The sequence below is a fragment of the Myodes glareolus genome, chromosome 1 (assembly GCF_982192425.1).
Source record: "Myodes glareolus chromosome 1, mMyoGla1.1, whole genome shotgun sequence".
Taxonomy (NCBI): Eukaryota; Metazoa; Chordata; class Mammalia; order Rodentia; family Cricetidae; genus Myodes; species Myodes glareolus.
In genome coordinates this window covers 12546522-12568344 of record NC_142026.1, presented here as the reverse complement: position 1 = coordinate 12568344, position 21823 = coordinate 12546522, and the positions used below count along the sequence as shown (strand labels likewise).

At 37.2% G+C, this 21823-nt stretch overlaps 1 protein-coding gene across 1 annotated transcript in view; it reads right to left on the bottom strand.

Annotated features, from left to right (window-relative positions):
- Spag16 (sperm associated antigen 16) overlaps positions 1-21823 on the bottom strand; it is an 883930-nt gene that overhangs the window by 721268 nt on the left and 140839 nt on the right. Inside the window, exon 10 of the mRNA XM_048459370.3 lies at positions 18418-18545. Coding sequence (XP_048315327.3) covers positions 18418-18545 — 128 coding nt within the window. The remainder of the gene's footprint in view (positions 1-18417; positions 18546-21823) is intronic.

Genomic DNA, 21823 nt, shown 5'->3' with positions numbered 1-21823 from the left:
CAGGGCAAAGGCTCAGAAGTTGCAGCTGGGACACACAATACACTACACTGTAGAGGAGAACACATTTGTCAGCAATCTAGTTTTCAAGTCCGCCTAAGAGTGAAGAAAAACTTACACAACACACTTGATCCTGCCTAAGAATCACCTTCTGTCCAGAAACAACTTCCAGGTTCCCTGCACCAGCCATGGAGACAGTCTGATACTGTGCCAGACTCTTGGGCAGGTTTCTTGTTTGCTTTCTATCATACAATAGATATACTTTCTGGTACTCTTTTAATTTGCTCAAAGTATAAAACAGAGGGAAGCATTTACCTAAACACGCAGGGATACAATATCCTATTCTCCTTCTTTGAGAGCTATGACAAGAGTCCTTCTTTCATTTCCTGGATGACATTGGTAAAATATGGTACCTGGAAATGAATACACCTGTTAACATAGAAGGATACAAGGAGCTCAAGAATGGTGCCAACAAAAAAAGAAAAGGGTGACTCTGCATATACAGTGGTATCCTTAAACCACACATGGCCTGCTACTGATTAAACCAGTAAGCTCCCTGTAGATCAGGTCACGCTCAAGGTAAATCACCCCAGTGTATACTGGTGGCAAATGAATTACACACGGCCCAAGAGACAGACCCCAGCCAATACTCCAGAAGCTTCAGAGTATGAAGAGCTGAGGAAGAGGGAGCAGTACAAGGAACATGAGGAAAGCACCTAATCACCATTAACTGAGTGACCCTCTGCGATGGCAAAAACACAGATGTAACATGTCATATAGAAAGAATACATAAGTAGTAGTATAAATATTTAAGAACAAAAATATGTATCTTCATATGTAGCTGGATTTTTTTTTTTTACTTTTTACTCTTAGCTCTTTGGGGGCCCACCACCCAGCTCCCAGATAAATACATGGAGACTTATTCTTACTTATGAATGCTCAGCCCTAGCTTGGCTTGTTTCTAGACAACTTTTCTTAACTATAAATAACCCTATCTACCATTTGACTCTGGGCCATTACTTTTCTCTTTGTCTATACACCTTTTTTATTTCTTATTCTGTGGCTTGCTGAGTATCTGGGTGGCTGGCCCCTGCCGTCCTCTCTCCTCCTTTTTGTCACTCCTCCTTTCTGCTCTTCTTCTCTTCCCACTTATTGTTTCTGCCTGCCAGCCCTGCCTATCCTTAGATATTGGCTGCTCAGCTCTTCACTAGACCAATCAGGTATTCTAGGTAGGCAAAGTAACACAGCCTCACAGAGTCAAACAAATGCGATATAAAAGAATGCAGCACATCTTTGCACCATTAAACAAATATTCTACAGCATAAACAAATGTAACATATTTTGCTGATATTCTATAACATTCATATAACTGATAAAAATTTGATAGAGGAAATTTATATACATTATATCTGTATTAACGAAATTTATGCAACATGAATATTTTTATTAGTTAATGCACCAACAGATATTTTATCAGAACAATAAAGTAAATTCTTACAGATTAATGGCTAAATGGAAAGTGTTTATATATAATATATGGTATAAAAATGTGTAAACTATTTGCATATAATAAATATAAAATAAAAATTTTAATCATTGAAAGAACTAATTTCCTCAAATTAAATATATTCATACAAATGGATTGTAATTTAATTCTGTAAGCTAATTTGATACAAGAAATATATTTCTAAATATCTGCACATGGTGTTCAGAGGACCTGTGGGAGTGAGTTCTCCACTTTCACCCTGTGGACTCCAGGGTTTGGACCTCATGTTTAGAGGTTTGTGGCAAGAGCTTTTACTCATTACCCAATATCACTGTCCCTATTTTCAGTTTTTAAAAAGTATACTTAATTAAATTCCAGTTTTTAAGCTTATAAATTTCCATATAATTATATAATACTTATCAATTTTACTAGAAGTAATTAATTCTTCATATTTTATAGCATTGCTTACAAATAATATTATCAATACCAAAATTATAGGTATGCAGTAATTTAAAATGTAAAAACTGCCAAGAAAATATATCCATATAATGGAATAATTCATTCAAAGTAACACTTTCAAGAATTTACTATGTTTGTCCATAGGGGATTAATAATAGGGCCTTCCAAAATCACCAAAATCCATGGCTATGCAAACCTACTATATGGCATATGCAAAAAGAATAAAAATATACACACATACACACATATCCATTTGACTTTGAGTCATCTTGTGATTACTTATAATATCTAATACTATGTAGATTTCCATGCAATCTGATGTTATAAGTTATTGCTTAGAATAATGGCAGGAAAACAGTCTGTACATCATGTAGAACAGGTGTAAATATCAAAGGCTAATAGCATCTATGTCACACAGATGGAAGTAGCATAGACTAATACTATCTTTGTAGTACAAATGTAGCAAACATAACCTACTGGCATGTGTGCAGCACAAATAAAACCATCGCAGATTAATAATATTTGTGTGCAGATGAAACCAACTAAGGTTTACAGCATATTCTTGGTTAGCTCATTCTTGCAGTTCAGAACCCTCAGATACAGAAGTTCCAACTAGATTGTAGAAATTTATTCAACATCTCTAAGTAATTTTAAAACAAGATAAAATACATCATTTAAAAACACTGTAACTATGTAAAGAAATATGTTTTTAACTCATAAATCTCATTTCAACTGCATTTCAACTATTAGTCCTTACATTGCACACTTGAAATTGATATACTTCACTCATTTCTTTGGCAATACTCTTCAACTCTTCATTATATATAACCTGCACAATGAAGGTGAAAGCAAAGGTTAGATTTGTCAAGCAGAAAGATCTCCTTGTGTTTATACAAAACCTTCGCTGTTCTAAATGATAATGAACAGTGAAATGTCAGCGGTACAAATGGTGTGGTGCACGCATGCCAGGGCTTAAATATTCTTCCTTAAGCACAAGCTCTTATCCAGGCTGTGGAGCAAGTCTGGAAGAACAGACTATAAAGCAAATAGCATGTTTCCACATACAGTTGTGAAGGAGCTGAGCTTTTTGGTCAACGCAGGCGAGCCTGCACCACACTGACCCACAGCAAGGGCTTTCTGTGCACACATGTGTCTGACAGATCCCATGTGCCACCCATCCTAATTCAACCTCGTTGGCCTATAGCTCCAAGCTGTTGCATACTCCCTATTTTCTTTTCATTATTGCTCCTTGATTTCTTTCGTAGGTCTTTATAGAATGTTTAATTTTACAGGACAGCCAGTAGGCTGCAGTTATTTTAATATTTGCAATTACTTTGCTTTTCAAAAAAAACATTTTTATTTTTAACCGTGTGTATTGGGGAGGGTGCATGTAAGTGCAGTGCTAGCTGAGACCTCATGTGGATGCTGGGAACTGAATCTAGATCTTCTAGAGAGCAGAGCCTGCACCTAACTGCTGCACTTTCTCTCCAGCCTCTCAAATTCATTTACTCCTTTCTAGATTAAAATTAGCTCAGTCTGGAAAAAATCTCTTACTTTCAGGACCTCTGTTTCTATCTGAACACCTCTTTACAATTTTATAAGCCATAAAAAGAAAACAACACCTAACTGTCTTCATTTACACGTTAACTCACTTTTACCTTTCCAGTTTAACCATTTTAGTTGCTGGCTTCCACTTTGAAATAAAATAAAACTCACTGATTTCACTAACTTCCCTTGACAAAATTTGCAATAAGTTTTATAATTTTATTGCTATTTAACTTTAATCCATTGAGTTTCTCTAGTTTATGCTTTTAATTTCAGTTAAAAGTGTCCCTCTGCTCCCCATGGTAAATGTTTTTCATGATTCATTTTGACAGGCAAAGATGAGCTAAAGAGTGTTTGCAAGATGCAAGCCTTTGCTCCCAGTGTCTCCTCCTTGACACTCTGCAGCTCCACAAATGGGTCCTCAACCTTTTCAGAATGACTTTTCCAGAAAAGAAAAAGTAAATATTCTCCTCAAGACATTAGGTAACACTGTGAGGAGCAAAGGCCACAGTCGTCTTACCTTACTGCCAAGAATTCTTGAGCCAAGCAGTGATGGCATTTGCCTTTAATCCCAGCAGTTTGGGAGGCAGAGGCAGGAAGATTTCTCTGAGTTTGTGACCAGTCTGATATATAGAGTGAGTTCCAGGACAGCAAGGGCTACCCAGAGAAAGCCTGTCTCAAAAATTCTTTAAAGTGGTACCTCTTACTTAGAACATTGCAGTACAATATGGCATCATAACAGTTTCTTGGAAAGTATAATTAAGAAAACTAAAAGGAAGGATTGTGAACAACAGGTGGCAGTCTCCAGCGAAGAAGAGCAAGAGTAGAACTCTGGCTCTGTCCTTTCTAAGAATCAGCACTCACCCAATCTCAGTCATTGCCTCCCATCTCATTCTCAGTTGGGGCAATATTCACTCTAAGAAGCCAAACACTTGCTGGGGGACAGGTTCACGTTAGACAGAAGATCCCAGGGACCACATTTGTCAGCTTTAAAACATGCTCGTCCTAAGACACACTAGACTATGCTGTGGGGACAGTGGCCAGATGTCCCACCCCAGGTCTTCTTCACCATGATTCTAAATCTGAGAATATCAGTGCGATGAAAAAAACCTTAAAACACAAATGCAATTTAGTGCGTTAAATTTATGCTCTTTTCCAATAAACAGTTATTACTTAATGTACAAGTAAACTGTCAGTACACTTTAATGTATGTCATTTTATCAGCTAATAATTTTACATCACTGTACTGTTCTTTACTATACTATGTACATATTTTAACATTATGACAATGGAGAATATGAATAGACAATTTCATTCCTCTAAGAATTAAATATAACATTTTGAAAATTCTTAATTTTAACCTACTGAAGTACACTGTCATTATTCCCATTGATGTGCTGCACCTTCTATGACTGTTACTCGGAAAGCCCTGAAGTGTTGTAAACACACCACCATTCTGAAGTATGAAATACTCTTTGTCAAAAATACAAAGTTTTGCCTGTGGTGCTTTGCTACCACAGTGCTGTTAGCCATTCTATGTTCACGTTGTTATTAGGAGACGGTTTCGTAGATGATTTGTGTGCACACATGCCTCACTTAGAACTTTCAAGTGACAGTCGAGATAAGATTGGGTGTAGTATGTATGCATATGTATGCATGTTCTCATGAGCTTGTGTATGTATGCATGTGCATGCAGGTTCTCATGAGCTTGTGCAGGTGTCTCTCCCAATGACTTTCTATCTCTTTCCTTTGTAACACATCTTCTCATTGAACATGGAGCTTGCAGATTCAAAACAGCTGTTTGCCCAGAGAGCCCCAGTGCCTGCTCAGTGCTAGGATCACCAAAGCCATTTGGGTTTGACATGAGCGCTGAGGAGTAAGCTCAGGCCCTCGTTCTTGCACCTGTAGTGAGCACTTTCTAATCCCCAGATATTAGTGTCGTTAGACACCATAACAATCCACTGAAATGACGGTAACAGTCATTCATGTTTCAAAAAGAAACAAAAATTAAATAGCCTGTCAAAGTGTGTAAAATTAGACAAAGAAATAAAAATTAATAGCTTACTTTTATTTAAATGACTTGGTAGCAGATAAACTAACAAAAATAAATTATTTGGTATGGATCCTGACATAAAATACAGTTTGTAGTGGGATAGGGGAGTTGAAATTACCATGTGCTATTGCAAGGTGAAAGTCAGTATTTCAAAGAGAAGCTATTAGAAAATAGTTAAAGAATGATACATTTATGCAGTTCCTAGTTCACATGGATTGGTAACCTAGAAACTTTGTCTGATTTAATACACAAATAAACGATTCCTCTCTTGAGGTTTCTCTTGGGGAAGTAAATAGGCAAAGTGAAAAATAACTAGCAGTAATGACTAAAATCAACAAACTTCCTGCTGGATAAGCTTTAGCACGATCCATCTGCCACTGGTGCCTAGACAGACACTACAGATAAACATTTGCTCTGCACTTAGCACCAAGAGCGAGAGTGCGATGCCGTCCACTAGCCAAGGAACGTAAAGACTGCAGTGTGCTTCGTGCAGCAGCAAAGAGTCTTCCAGCTTTAAGCACCTAGCTTCCTCTGCAGATAACTACTCACAAAATGTTGTTTTTGCTACAGGTTGCTTTCCTTTCTCTCCTCCAGTCCCATCTACCCTCCTCCCATCCAGTCCTCTGCTTCCATTCAGAGAGTGGCAGGCTCCCATGGGCTTGAACAAACCCTGGTACATCAAGTTGAGGCAGGACCAAACTCTCCCCATGCATCAAGGCTGGGCAAGGTAACCCAGCATGGGGAACTAAAGCCAGCTAAGCCTCCTAGCAATAGTGAAGATGGACCATCTCCTGTAATAAGATTGATGACTACCCTAAATTGGTGACTACCTAGTAACTGATGGAAGCAGATGTAGAAATCCTCAGCCAAGCACTCTTCTGAGCTCCAAGCATTCTCCTGAACAAAGGGCAGAGGGACTGTATGAGCCAGAGAAATCATACAATGTTCCCATGTCAAGGTCATGACATGGGAATCCACAGACACAGCTGACCTGAGCACATGGGAGCTCATGGACACTGAACCAACAGTTAGGGTGCCTGAAAGGGACCAACCTAGACCCTCTGCATGTGTGTGACAGTTGTATAGATTTGTCTGTTTGTAAGGCTCCTAGCGTTGAGATCAGGACCTGTTCCTGGCACTTCGGTTGATTTTTCTAAATAGTGTTACAAGAAAATATTAGCAGAAAGGCTAGAAAATCCTGGGAATATATGCTATTCTTTTTCACAAGGAGGTCAAATGGTTAAAAAGAACAGAGCAGGAGAGTCAAGAGCTCAATAAGGCTCCAAAACAATACTTAAAAGCAGATGCAGGGTGGGGGAGTGGAGGGATGGCTCAGACGTTGAGTACACTTGCTGCTCTTGCAGAGAACCCAGGCTTGGTTCTCAGAATTCATGTGACACTTAATGACCATCTGAAGCTCCAGTTCCCAGGGATCCAGCAACTCCTTCTTCTGTCTCCATAGACACCACAGGAGCTTGGTGCAGAGACGTACATGAGGGCAAAATGCCCACACAAATGAATAAAATAAATCTTTAAAAAATAAAATAAAAACTAAAAGCAGATGTGTGGGAATAGAAAAAATCATATATGCAAGAACAGGGGATAACAACCAAGAGAGTGAACTGTTCTACAAAGTAACATAAACATCTGCCACAGAACCTGTTTATCCTCCTGAAGAATGAGAAAGAACCTGGCCATGGGTGCATAAAGCACTTAACATTTGTGCTAGTGAAAGGCATATGTGTATAGGTTCCTTCTTTACATGAAGTATTTCAATTACAGGTTTGGGTAAAAGCAGGAATAATTGAATTACAGGCATTTGTAGAAACTTCTGAACATTTACACTCAATTTTAAAGGAAATTTTAAACGAAATTGGTTGACCATTATGAGTATGTAACACTTTTATGATTTGTTTTTTTTTTGAGTTTTTCAAAACATTGGGAAACACAGAGTTATCAATGAACCATAGGGGTTCTATAGGATTTGTTCTTTGTGACCTATCTTATGTATCCTCTGTACGGTGAACCTAGTACCAAGAGAACAGAAAGGAGATTTGGTTTAGGGATGGAGATACTCTGAAGGATGCTTGAGTTTCTGCAAATGAAAAAGACAGATAAAGTGCATTTCTGTCTAAAGAGCACAGTGGGTTCACACAAAGAGGGTTAAAACAAAGAAACAGTAAAAAAGGAAGGAAAGGAGAAAAAGGAAGGAAGAAAGGAAGGAAGGAAGGAAGGAAGGAAGGAAGGAAGGAAGGAAGGAAGGAAGGAAGGAAAGAAGGAAGGAAGAAAAGAAGGAAAGAAGGAGGGAAGGAAGGAAGGAAGGAAGGAAGGAAGGAAGGAAGGAAGGAAGGAAGGAAGGAAGGGAAGAAGTCCAAAGTTAGTTTGAAATAATCAAACCTCCAGATGTTAGAATATACAGTTTAAAATAAAAATAAGATATTGTATCTTATTGTAATTTGTAAAAGATTATTATGATGGGAACACAAAAAAGTAATTCCATTTGGAAAAATAAAACAATGATAAGCAGAGACGTTTATGGGAACTATGAGGACTGAATTGCAACTGACAGCCTTTGAAAGAAGAGCAAGATCAACCCATAGGCGTAAGTGATCTAATTAAGACGACAAATAAGTGGTAAGGAGGAGGTTTAAAAGATTCATAGCTCAGTCATCAAAGGATACTTTAGGAAAGCTAATGACATTAAAATGGAAGAAATCGAAGTTGGGGAAAAAGCAGGATAGCAGTCAAGTGAGATACTGAACAAAGAACTGATAAATATTAGGTATTCACAAATATGCAAGTTAAAATGGGATACTTTATGAGCCACTCTAAAATTAATGGTTATTGCCTTAGGATAATGTCAGTAGTTTTAAATTAAAGTTGGATCTGAACATAAATATTGTTATGTATGTGGAGTGCACAAGCCTAATAAAAGTTTGATTGCTTTCTATTAGATTATAAAATCACTATTAATACAAAAAATAATGTGAAACCAACACAAATGTTTTTGTCATGGCCATGTAAAAAATTTACAGAATATGTTGAAGATTTAGACCTCACTCTTCAAGCCCATTTATCATATTATTCATACATGTGTGTACATGTATATATAAATGTCATTCCACATACATTAACTTAAAAATGGATGAAACTTGCCAATTTTAAATGAGGCACTAAGAAATATCAGAAACTGCTAGAGTCATTGATCATTCAAATATCATGTAGTCTTTCTAATTATTAAACACAATTATAAATATTTTGAAACATTGAATAAGTTGTTCAAGAGAAAAAGAGTATTATTGGTACGTGTCCTAAGCAACCTTTCCTGGATCCTATAGAGATTAACCTTGGCTTTGAACTCCATTTCCCTTCCTATTACACAGCAGGTAATAGGAAATATCAGTATACAATGAAAGAAGGAGCTGAAGTGAGAAGTGTTTTCTATATTTGTGGAAATATTTTTAATTCACTATCATCTCACAGAAATGGACCTGTCTTATCATAATAATATACTTCAGGAAAAGTTTTATGCAGAAATTAAATGCCTTGGCTCTTCAAAACCTGACTCTATATCCTAAGGGAGACAAGTAAAGCTTCATTTTTACCATCCTTAGTTAATAAGTAGGATTTTATGCATTGTTGGCACTAAACATAATTGCTATATATAATTATAATATGTCCAACAATGCCTTCTTGTAGGTCACTGTGGTTATTACTATGGATCTAGATAATTAAAAGGGAATGAAAAATGGTTATAGCCCCAGAAGGGCAACTGTCGGTCTCTGGCTGAGTCTATGAAATGCTGGAATTGAAAGTGCTTTACGCATCATCTGTGACCAATGTAAAAGCCCTTCCATAATTTTTAGCTGTGAGTTGACCAAAAAAAAAAAATAAGAACACTTTTTGGAAAATGGCAGACACTTGACAAATCCAAAGTTAAACTTAGTTTAAAGTTAAGGAATGACACAGTGAAGGGTATTAAAGACATAAAAAACCTGAAAATTTAATCTGCTGATTCAATGATGCACTTATTCATGGAACATACCCTTAAAAAGTAAATAGGTCATTAAAATTAATGCTTGTATTTACTGTGTATTCATGTATGTCTTCCTTCTTAAAAGTTAATAGCACAAATGTTATTACTGTATCATTATATAATGGAAGCCTATCTAATACCTAATTCCTTAGTATTTTGATACCAAATCTTAAAACAAGTAGACTATATCCCTACAATAATTATCCTTCTATGAAAGACTTTTCTTTAGGTTAACTTTAGAAACTATAGGAATTTCTATAAATTAAATCAAATGCATGCTACACTCTAATACACTGATGATTTTGAAGAGATAAACATGTCTACAGTATAAAAGCTTATATGTTTTTGAGATAGTAATTACAATCTATAGTTATTTAATTTTAAAAATACATGATAAGTATAACTTGCAATCTCCTAAAAGCATGCAATTACAAGCAAAACATTCCAGGTAGGCCTGACAGTGACCCATGGTTATAAAAAGCATACTTCTATAAAGGTTAGTTTTTAGAGGAAATGCCAGCCAGCTACCATATTTATGGTAAAAGCACCAGGGCAATTCCTTGAATACCACCAACCGGCCCCCTTTTGCATGTCAAACCATACACAGCGTGTACCTTGTTCACAGCACAGCACAAAGTTCTCAAGCCTGCCTGAGCCTCACGAGCCTCATGAGGTTAGCACACCCATGTTCTCACACTCGCTTCACCCTCAGTTTTCTTCACACAACTGATGCTTACTTCATCCTTCATCTGCTGGAGGGCGACATCCAGTTACCCTTGAAACTCCCATCTCTTCACCCAATTCAGTCTCTCATAAAACCTCCTTGATTCTCAACCTGGTCACTTATCTCCTTCTATAGCACCATCTTATTTAACATGGAAATCTTTATAGCCCTCTTAAATTGTTGAAATCTTTCCTATCTAGTGTCATTTCCTATCCTTCATCCCATTGGAAGCAGTTTTCACAGAGAAATTTGAAAGATCCTGTTTTACATATCAACTTGTGTATCTTTTGTTCAGAATTTTAGAGTAGGTTTTCAACGTGTTCAGCATACATGGAAAGTGTTTGTTACAATTTTAAGGTCTTGTGGAACACTCTTGTGATCTTGTGATTCCCATGTCTCCACTGCAGCTTTGGAGCCTTTCCTGAAACTAGCTCTTGTAGACCAGGCTGGCTTTCAACTCACAGAGATCCACCTGCCTCAGCCTCCTGAGTGCTGGAATTAAAGGCGTGCGCCACCACCACCCAGTTCTCACTGCATCTTTAAGCTCCCTCACTCTGTTTACATTGGATTCCTTGTTGCTCCTGAAATACTGCACACACATATCTGCCTCAAAGATGGTCCAACTTCAGTTTTTCTTCCTTGCTCTCTGCACATCCCACTTCTTCAAACACTGCAGGGTCTCATTCTACCTGCTGTCCTATCAGAAAAGACCTGGTCCATCTTTGATCCTAAAGCTACCCTGTACTGTTTCTCCCTCTGCCTCCTTTTATGTTCTTCAATAGGACTTTGGGCCACAAAACATGCTTTACCATCAATGGATTTTATGCTTGACTTACTATGATGTCAAGTAAATGTCAGCTGACTGCAACAGAATTCTTTCAGAGAGTTAATTGTCCAGAATAATTGAAAAGTCTTCTGTTTTGTTGAATGAGTTTGTGAATATAAATATCATACAGTATTTCTTGCATTGAAATCTTTTTAAACAGGCTAACTCATTTAATTTTTAAATGCATAGAAAATCTAGAGATTAAAACCAGATAAATGCTGGAGAGCCCACAAACAGCAGCCTCAGGAATCCAGCTCCTGTCATTGCTCTGAGCGTTTACAATATCCTTGGTTCTGGCGACAACGAGTAGACAGTCCCTTAGGTTCAGCTGCATGGTGAAGTTTATTGTTTAGCAAGCCAGATACAGAATATTCTAATGGACTCAGAAAAGAGGAAACTGGATAGTGAACATCTACCAGCACTATTTTTCTTCAAATGAACTAGGCAAAAGCTAATCATCTTGGTCTTGTCATGAATGCTTCAAAATGCATGCCTCCCCAGGCATATGGTGAGCAATGGGAGAAAGAAAAGAGAGCGGGCCTGGAGAGGCGGTGGGGCAGTTAAGAATGTTCGCTGCACAATCATGAAAAGCGGAGTGCAGATCCCTGTGCCTACATATGAAGCCAGGCATCTGAGAATGCCTCCAAATCCAGCTCCAAGGGAGCCAATACCCTCTTTGAGCCTCCGTGTGTGCACCAACCCCACACACACGTGCGCATATGCTCATGAAGATACATATACACAGACAGAAACATAATCTTTGAAAGTGTATTTTTTAAAAAGTAACCAAACTGAAAGCACTGAAAATAACTGGAAAATGGAGGGCAAAATGCTAGTTATATTTTGGGGAACTGCCTCTGGAAGCAGGTGCATTTGCGGTAAAGGTGTGAATTGCAGAGATGCAAACCTTGTGTGTAGACGCTGCCAGTAGAGTGAAAGGCTCTTGCTATGGAGCAGTATTAAGTGTCCACAGAACAGAAATGACTGGGATGTGTAGGCAGAGGGAGGATGGGGAGCACAAGGCTAAAAGGAAGGCATGATTTTTATCTCGTAGAGTCTGACAGGTGCAACACGTACTTAAATAGGAGCTCTGATGACTCAATTTAATTTTTTAGGTTTTCGAGACAGTTCAATTTATATTTTTGTAACATCTATTTACCTTCTATGAAATAAATGAATTATCATGGAGTATGGTGGGATTAACTAGTAGCCTTTTGATTTGATTTGTTAGTGATTACTAAGAGAAGTAGAGAATAAAGGTAAACATTTTTAATGCATTCTAAATCAAAGAACTACAAAAATTATTGGGAGATTCCCCCCAAAACATGGATCCAATGTACTAGACAAGGGTTCTCCCACTGAGCTACATCCTCCACAAATCCTGAGTGGGAGATCTAAAGGTAAAAATTGTAGGGTGAAAGAATGAGGATCAAAAATATGTGTGAGATTTTAGCTTATTTCTATTACCCATGGTAGTTCTTTCATGAAGATGAAGGTTAGGAGAAGTCCAGGCTTTCTGGGGGAACACAAATGTCATTGAACATTAGAGTTGACAAATCATATTCAATACTCAAGTTCAGGGGGCGGGTGTCAAGATATTACCACTTGGAAACTATTGAAAGCCAGAGAATAGAAGATGTCACCCGAGAAACTGCACTTAGAGATAAGATGAAGCTAATAGTTGGCTGTAAGGGGTGCTCCCTTAACCAGGCATCTTTCCCAAGAGGAGCAATCACTGGACAAGCTTAGAGAAAGGAGCATGGGAGTCCACAGGAAATTCAGGATACACAAACACCAGCTGGAGTACAGGAGGAAATACAGGAGTGGCCAGCTGTCTAAGAAGTACCTCAGTAGTGAAGAAAATGAGCAGCCAAGCATGACCAATGGTACAGTACAAAAAGTTTCTAGTGACTCTCTGATAAAAGGAGTTTCAGAGAAGGGAGGTAAATGGTACATCTTCGTTGTCAATTTGTTGGAATTTTGAGTTACCATGGAAATAAATGTCTAGCTTTATCTTTGAGGGAGTATCTAGATTCAGTAAATTGAGTTGGAAAGATTCGTTAAATACGGGAGCTAATATTCCAAGGGTTAGGGGTGTAGACTGAGCTAAAGGAGAAAGTCAGCTGAACACAAGCGCTCACTTTCCTCTGCGTCCTGGCTGCTGATGTAATGCAACGAGCTGCCTCAAACTCCTGCCACTCCCGCTTGCCCACCATGATGGATTGCATCCTCAGATAGGAACCAAAAAACCAACCTTCCTTCCTTAACTGTTTAAGTAGAGGTTGCTCTTTCTTGTCCTGACCAGAAAGTAAGCAACAAACGCAGACAGGAACTCCAGTGTGGGGAGAAAGGAAAGAACAAGTGGGATTGTGAGTCCCTGCATCTTTGCCCAGGTCTCAGGAGAAAGCAGGGTGCCGGGACAAAACATGAGTAGGACATAGTTCTAGAGGCAAAGGGGAGTCTTAGCTGATGTGTGTCATTGTAGCACGCTGTTTAGGTTGCTGGACGCCATTCATACATCCAATGAGAGCAGTAGAAACATGGACACCTAAACCAGAGCTTAAATGTCCTCTTAACTAATCTAATTTAAAGGCCTTCTGGTTCTTTGACCTATGAAATTACACTCTATAAAAATGCAAATTAGCAAGACATTAAGAATTTTTAAATTATCTGGATTTTAATATATGTTTTTATTATGACCTTGTTAAAAAAATAGTAAAAACGTTTTGATATATCTGCTTTTCTAGAAAAAGAATGCATAATTAGCATTTTCTGCACTTACACACAATCTAATTAATTATTTTAATATTCAACTAGAAAGCAATTATCCTAGGTCATGACTCTCAAGAGAGAAAAAAGAGATTTTGACCTAAATCATAAGTTATAGGGTTTTATATTACTGGTAAATTGTATGCATAGTTGTAAAAAGAGAAGTTTTTCTTCTTTAAAATTTTTCTTAAATAAGATGTGGTTTGCTTATTGCTTTCATCTTAAAATATGTCCGATTCAAATCTTATAATTCTTATGGTGTCCGAGCATCGTTTGTGTGTGTCTGTCTGTCCATCCTTCTGTCTGTATCTGACAAAAACAGAGAGCAGAACTCCATACTGAGATGTCCTCAGATAGTGCCTATAAAGCAGATAAATCTCATTATGGTTGCTCGGGAAAACATAGCAGTTTTATTAGTATTTATTAGTATTTCAGTATTAATGGCCTTTTCATATATTGTAAAGTTAAAAAACTATAAACTCTAGCTTAAAAACATTTTCCCACTGATACTAATTGACAAACAAAAGCAAAATTAATTCCTGATCATTAAGAAAATGTTCTTGCCTAAAGAAGCATACAATCAAATCAATTAACACTTTACTGAAGATATACTAAGTACCAAGACACTGTGTGGTTGTATGTATAGGGTTATAACATGGAATTACAATAATAAGGCTATGCCTTTATTTTCTGTGATATGGGGTACTGAACCAGGATGGTGCTGACTCTCTCAGAGCTGGAACGAGATGTGTTTCCAGGGTTCCAGCTTGCTGCCTGTGCTCTGGGATCTGAGTTCTGGATCTCAGAATTGCACAGGCAGCACTCCTAACCACCGTCCACCCCACCAGTCCCCCATCTCTAGGAAGAGAGGAACCCTTAGTCTTACTTTGAAATTTTATAATATGGGTAGTTAATGACTGACAGTGAAAACCAGAGAAAACAGGAAGAGCTGACAAAGGAAATAAATGGTAACCCCATAAACAGACAGCAGGAAGAACTGTGGTACCATGAGCAGAAATGACCAAACTGCCAACATCGCCAACAACCCCCTAAATCAGTTGTCCCCAAAGAGTAACTTAAGCTAAGTCACACTAAAAGATTAAACACCACTGTTTCTTCTGCTTTACCTTTCCACTGCATAAGCCATAAAGGCAGCCCATTCTCTCCTAATAAAATGCCTAGCATAGATGATGGAATTCCTCCCTGGGCTGCACCAGCAGTTATGGGGCAGCTGTCATGTAGAGGCTGGAAATAAAATAGGCTACAATCTGAGTTCTTGCATTTCCCTCTTGCTTTTCCTTTTTTTTTAATAAAAAGTCTACCTTTAACCTCTACTCAGTTTCTTAATTGACCAGTTCCATCTCTCTGTAAATTGTGCCAGCTGTGCCTACTACATCCAGTTGCTTGAGCTCCGCTGTCACGGCCAGCCGCTACTGGACAGCCAAGGCAGGTGACTATGAAGAGTCAATCAGTTTATTACCAAATGTTTCTGTAAGCCAAGATTTGCTATTGTAATGTGATTAGCTATTAATTTAGGAGATGAAATATGAGGATGTGAAACAGAATTGCTATCAATGAAAACTAAATTATCCTGAATAAGTAGGGAAATCATCCTCTTAGAGCCTGGTGTTCTCATTTTAGATTAAAGAAACCACAAATTAAAATTGTAGATGGTCAAAGCACGGCTATTGTCAAAGCTATTGGTTGCTCTCCACAAACTGATGGTTGCCCTATTGCTGAAGACAAGGCTTACACAATTCAATGGACATGGAAAGTCAGACTGGTGCCCGCCTAGAGCCTTCACACCTATGGACTAGTGCTCATGGTACTGGAAAGTACTCTGCAAGCTACCAAAGGAAAATAGTAAATGCCAACCCAACTATAAAGCCATAAATCTCCAATGGTGATCTGTCTGCAAAATATGCTGGTTCAATGGCTGTGCAAAGTTTATGGGAGTAACTAACCAACATCTGATTTGACTTCAGGTAGACAGCAAGAGAGGGAACCCATGTTCTACACTGCTAGGGTGACAAAGAACCTGAGACTAGAGAGAACAAGGTCCCAGGGGAAAACCAAACACTACTCTTCTGCTAAAGGAATGTAACAGTAACATGACTCCAAATGACATTGTACTATACATATAGCACAGTTCCTTACTTAGCAATCGTCAGAGAATCTTGCTCCTGCAGCAGATGGGAGCAAATGCAGAGTATCACAATTGGACAAAGTATAGAGAGTAAAAGACCTTGAAACACTTGGCCACAAGTGAAATGTCTCCATCAAATCCCTCCCCTCAGGCCTCAGAGAACCCTATGGAAGAAGAGGTTGAAAGAGTTCAAGAGCCAGAAGGGATGGAGGACACCAAGGAACAAAGGCCATCTGAACACAGCAGGACTGAAGTACATGTGAATTCACAGAGGCTGTTACAACAGGTACAAAGCCTGCAGAGGTCTGTATCAGAGGGCCTAGAGCTGAAAGAAGTAGAAACACACCCCTTATCCCTGACCCAGAAGCCATGTCCAATTGATAGCCACTTGCAAATGAAAATGCATTTTCCTCCAAGGGAGGCTCGCTGGAGAAACAAATCTCTCTTAAGGGTAGACTGCATGCCCAGTGGTTCTCTAACCTTACAAGTCCTTTGGGTATAGATTAAGTCTTCTGGTTTTACATTTCTATGGGACTCCTCTGTGTGAAAACACATGTGTCTCCTTGTCTATATGTGTTTCCTGTTCTTGCTCTTTGATGCTTTTTTTTCTTTTAGTTTTGTCCTATCCCATCTTTCTTTTCTTTTCTTTTATTGTTCCTTAGATGCCGGTTTGCTTTCCAATGAGAGACAGAAAGATTATAGATGTGGATGGCAGGGGATGGTGAGGAACTGAAAGGAGTAAGGGGAGAGGAAACCATAATCAGAACATAATCATATTGTAGGAGAAAAAAGAAAAAAAACAATTTTCTATAAAAGAAAAAGAACTCAATGCATGCATTTCTTTTGAAACACAGACTACTGGACATTTGTGCAAATAAGAGAATTTCTTTCTACAGAGTCATTTTCTATTATAATTCTCCTTTTATTATCAAATTAAATCTTCATATTCTTGCCATTGTCTGGGTGTAATAGAGTGGAGTGTTGTGTAAAATTCTTAAAATGCAATTCTAAAAAAACCACAAGTTTCTTTTTATACCAATTCATATTATACCCACTGTTGAAGTATAAGTTAAATCCGTGGAAATAAATGCTTTTATCTTGAGTCAAAATGGTAGATGATGCACTATTGGCTTAGCTGATGTTAAGTAATAGCATATAGAATCATATCTAGTTAAAAGACATTTAATGAAAAAGTCATGACCTTACTTCAAAAGACACATACCTATACATACACTCACTCACACACACACACACACACACACACACACACAGCTGTATTTTTTACTTTATATAGAACCTTAATGGGAGAATGTATCATTTTCATGATTCTCTTCAAATAGTAACTGAACTTTTCAGCTCAGTAACCTAAGAGATTTATTCATGTCACTAAGATCATATTTATCTGTACCTAAAGTAAGACATCACGGATAACATTCTTCTTCCTAAGATATAGTCAAATATTATTCAGTATATTTATATACATATATATCACCTATAAAACAACCATCTAAATATCATACCATATATTTTAAAAAGCAGAGGACATATTTCAAATGGAAAAGAGAAGAGTTAAAGGTAAAATATATTCAGTCATGACAGGAACAAGACTTACTTAAGGAGTATATGAATAATTACAGAATTTTTTTCCTGCATATGATTTTACTTAAATCATTGATTCTTGAAGAAATATTATATATACCTTAGATTATATTTCAAAATGCAAGAAAGCAATGCTATTTACCTAAGCTATAATTAAAATCCATGTTTATCAACAAAAACTATTTAGTGAAGTTTCAGTGTTTCACTAAGTTTTACTTTATAGTTACACAATACTGACAAATATTTTCTCAAAAAACTTAACAGCCCTATCAATGTTCAAAGACACAAAATAAATACATTTTTCATAAATATAAATGTTCAGATTTATGAAGTAATTATAGTTTAATGAATTCAATGTAATACTTTTTTCTTTAAATCACTGTTACTGTAGTTCATGGAATTATGACTTCAATAAGAGCAAATTAAAAATTATATTACTATGAAAATCTACATTGTTAGAATCAATAAAATAAATGAAATCTATAGTTTTCTCAGATCTCAGGTTCAAAATAATCCTGGAAAACTCTCTTAAAACCATGTGTGTTATTTTAAACTGGAAGTATAACCTCAACAATAATAAATCACAATAATGTACTTAGTCTGCACTGCCACCAAGTGCCTAAATAAATTAATTTGAACAACTTTCTTTGCCGCAAGTACCTATTTGTAAACAGGGTAAGAGTAAATCACATAAGCTATGACTAGTAAAAAGAACACCACAAAGTTTAAACAGAACAAGAAGATCTCAAAAGCATTGATACAACTTAAGAATCCTACCAGCTCACTGGGAGTTCATGAAGTCTAAAAATGTTGTTTAACTTGTAGTCAAATTTTGCTGGACAAAGGTTTTCTTTGCATGCACACAAGTTTGGATCTGGTTGCATATCTGTGGGAAATTCTGAATCCTGTAAGAGGTGGGGATGAAGAAAAAGATGTCTGTTAGATATCCACCATACTTCTGTATACATTGATACTATCTTAATTCAACACTAAGTCCTAACAAAAATATCATTATAGATGATTCTTATCCCCCATAAACAATTTTGAGAAAATATTCAAGCAAGACAAAACTTAGAATAAAGCACCTATTTGTTTTCATGGATGATTTAGCTCTGGGCAGCATACATATTAAAAATGACTTGAAAGCCTTCCCTTGTAGATTACTGTGAAGTACAACATAATCTTATATGATTTGTCAATTGTCATTTTTTGATAATCATTCAACCCTAATATCAATTTCATTTCAGCAATCAAAGCCTAAGGATTTGTGAACCACATTTGTCCTCTGTAAACAATATGACTACAAATATTTTCATTTGATGTCATTTCTCTTGATAGCAGGCTAGTTATGATTTTCTTACTTAAATCCAAGGAAATGGGACTAATTTAAAGGTGTTTGAAAATAGCAAAATATTTCTGCAATAGCCTTCAAATCACAAGCATTAGATCTCATATCTCCATTTGTTAGTTAACCCGCTCCCCGCTCAAGCAAACTCTACAAGAAAGGAATCTCCTCATTGAAGGGATGTTAAAGACAAGCACTCAAAATCTATAATGACTTACATATTATCTGTTTAAATCCATACACACAGGAAAGGAAATAATTCCATAGTAATTACTTCCTAACATTTCCATTAGAAATTGAGATATTTACTTTTGCACTCAGTTATATATTCAAATTATATTTCTAAAATCCACACTGTACCTAATAATATTCCTGACAGGGGAAATATATAAATGAACAAATCTAGTAACAACTGATGCCCTTATGGAGATTACATTCTAATGATTCCTCATATCACGAGAGCTAGAAAATATTAACCAACATCTGTAGGTGGGATTATTTTTTGATTAACAACGTAATATGTATATACATAGAAATTTTACACTATAATACTACACAGAAACAAATCAATTCTTGTCTCACACCAAGATATACTTATTACTCACATTTTGGTTTAATTATTTAATTGATTCCCCTTGGATTACATAATATTGGGACTATAATTTCTTTTCTTTTTGAAAATGATTTTGTTGCTGTTGTTCTTTTTTGTTAAAAAGATTATGCAATATATTTTAATCATGTTTTCCTCTCCCAAATCCCTACAAGATTCTCACCACCTCCCTATCCACTCAACTTTATGTTCTCTGCCACTACCTCAAAACAAGAAAACCAACAAACCAGAAACACACAAACACACACAAACACCAAAACCAAAACCAAAACCAATAAAAAGATCCATAAGATAGAAAGTGTGAAATAAAAGGCAAAATAAAACAAAAAGTCCACAACAATACCATTGAGTTTGTTTTGTGCTGACCAAATACTCCTGGGCATGGGAACTGCTCTAAAGTGTAGTTTATAGACCCAGTGAAAAGAATGATTTCTCCTTTGCCAGCTGTCATTAAATACAGGCAGCTTTTGGTTAGAGATGGGTCTCTATGTCCATTTGCTCCTCTCAGCTCAGGGACCCATCTGGCTTGAACTTGTATAGATCTTGTGCATGCTGCCACAGTCTTTGTGAGTTCATATGTGCAACAATCTCATTGCATATGGAAGACTCGGTTTCCTTGGAGTCATCTATCACCTCTGGCTCTTACATTCCTTCTGCTTTCTTTCCCATATAGATTCATGATTATAGAGGAAAGAGTTTGGGGAAGAAATTATATTTCAAAATGAGTGCTCCAAAGTCTCTTTCTCTGAACATTGTCCTTTTGTGAATCTCAGTGCTAATTCCACTATAAGGCAAGAAGTTTCTCTGATGATTGTGTGAAGCACTGATTTATGGATATGACAATGTGACATAAGGAGTCATGCTATGCTCCTTTAAAAGATCAATATGAATATATTTTCTTCAGGTCCATGAACTAGCTAATCTTAGGGTCTGGGCCCCTTGAGCAATATGAAGTATGGGTTCTGTCTTACAGAGTGTGAAAAAAAAAAAGGTTGGTTACTCCTGTAACATTTGTGCCACTACCATACCAGTATATCTTGCAGGCAGATCATCACTGTATATTTTATACCTGTATACCTTCCAATGCCATCAGTGCTAGTCAGAAGGGCAATGCTTCTAGTTAAGCACCAGCTCTATTTCTTTGTTTGATGACACAGGTATATTCAGAAATAGGACCTTGCGATCAGGTTGGTGAAAGCAACCGATAGCCTTGGAAATAACCTGTGATGTTTGGTGATTTTTATGGAACCCTTTGGTCAAAGCCCCCACATGTTGCAACTTATTCCAGGCACTGGAAGTTTCACTCTGTGGCATAAAATGTCTAGTTGGAGCACTGTCTCCCCTGCTATCTGGTAACTTCATTTGGATCTTTCATATATGTATATGATTTGGGACGCATGTGCAACTGTAGTTTACATAGAGTTTTTCAAACGGCCGTTAGGTGTTAGTTGTCATTCTCATGTTTCCTCCTTTCCTCCTCTCTCCTATGTCCCTCCTTATTTAATCCCCTATCCTAGTTTTGTCTTTGTGTTACCATACAGCACTATATTCTTTTCCCCTTCCTTGGGGGTGCCTCTACCACCCCATAGTCCCTTACTTAGTAGCCAACCTCTACGTTTATTCAGATTATAGTACGTAAATGGAAAGCTTAAAAACTACAATTCACATGTAAGAAAAAACAAACATTATTAATCACTGGAGGTCTCTATTGCCTCACTCGGGATGATTTTTTCCAAATCTATCCACTTACCTATGAATTTCATAATTTCATTTCTTTTTTGAGCTAGATTTTGTAGACCAGGCTGGCCTCAAACTCAGAGAGACCTGCCTGCCTCTGTCTCCCGAGAGCTGGGATTGAAGGTTTGCACCACCACTGCCCATCTTATAATTTCATTTTTCTTAACAGCGCAGTAAGATTCCATTCTGTAAATATGCCACATATTCATTATCCATTTATCAGTTGATAGACATCTAAGCTATTTCCAAATTATCATGAATAAATTATGAATGGATATGGAAGAGGATGAGCTACTGTCTCGGTAGTAGGATGTAGTTTGGGGGGTATATGTTCAAGAATGGTGTAGCTAGATCTTGTGCTCCATTGATTTCCAGCTTTCTGAAGAAATGTCACTTTGATTTCCTAAGGAGAACCTTTTGGGTTCAGCCCAAGGCTCTTTCTGGTTCAGAAAGGAAACAACAGCCAGCAGAGGTCTGAAGGCGAGGGAGTC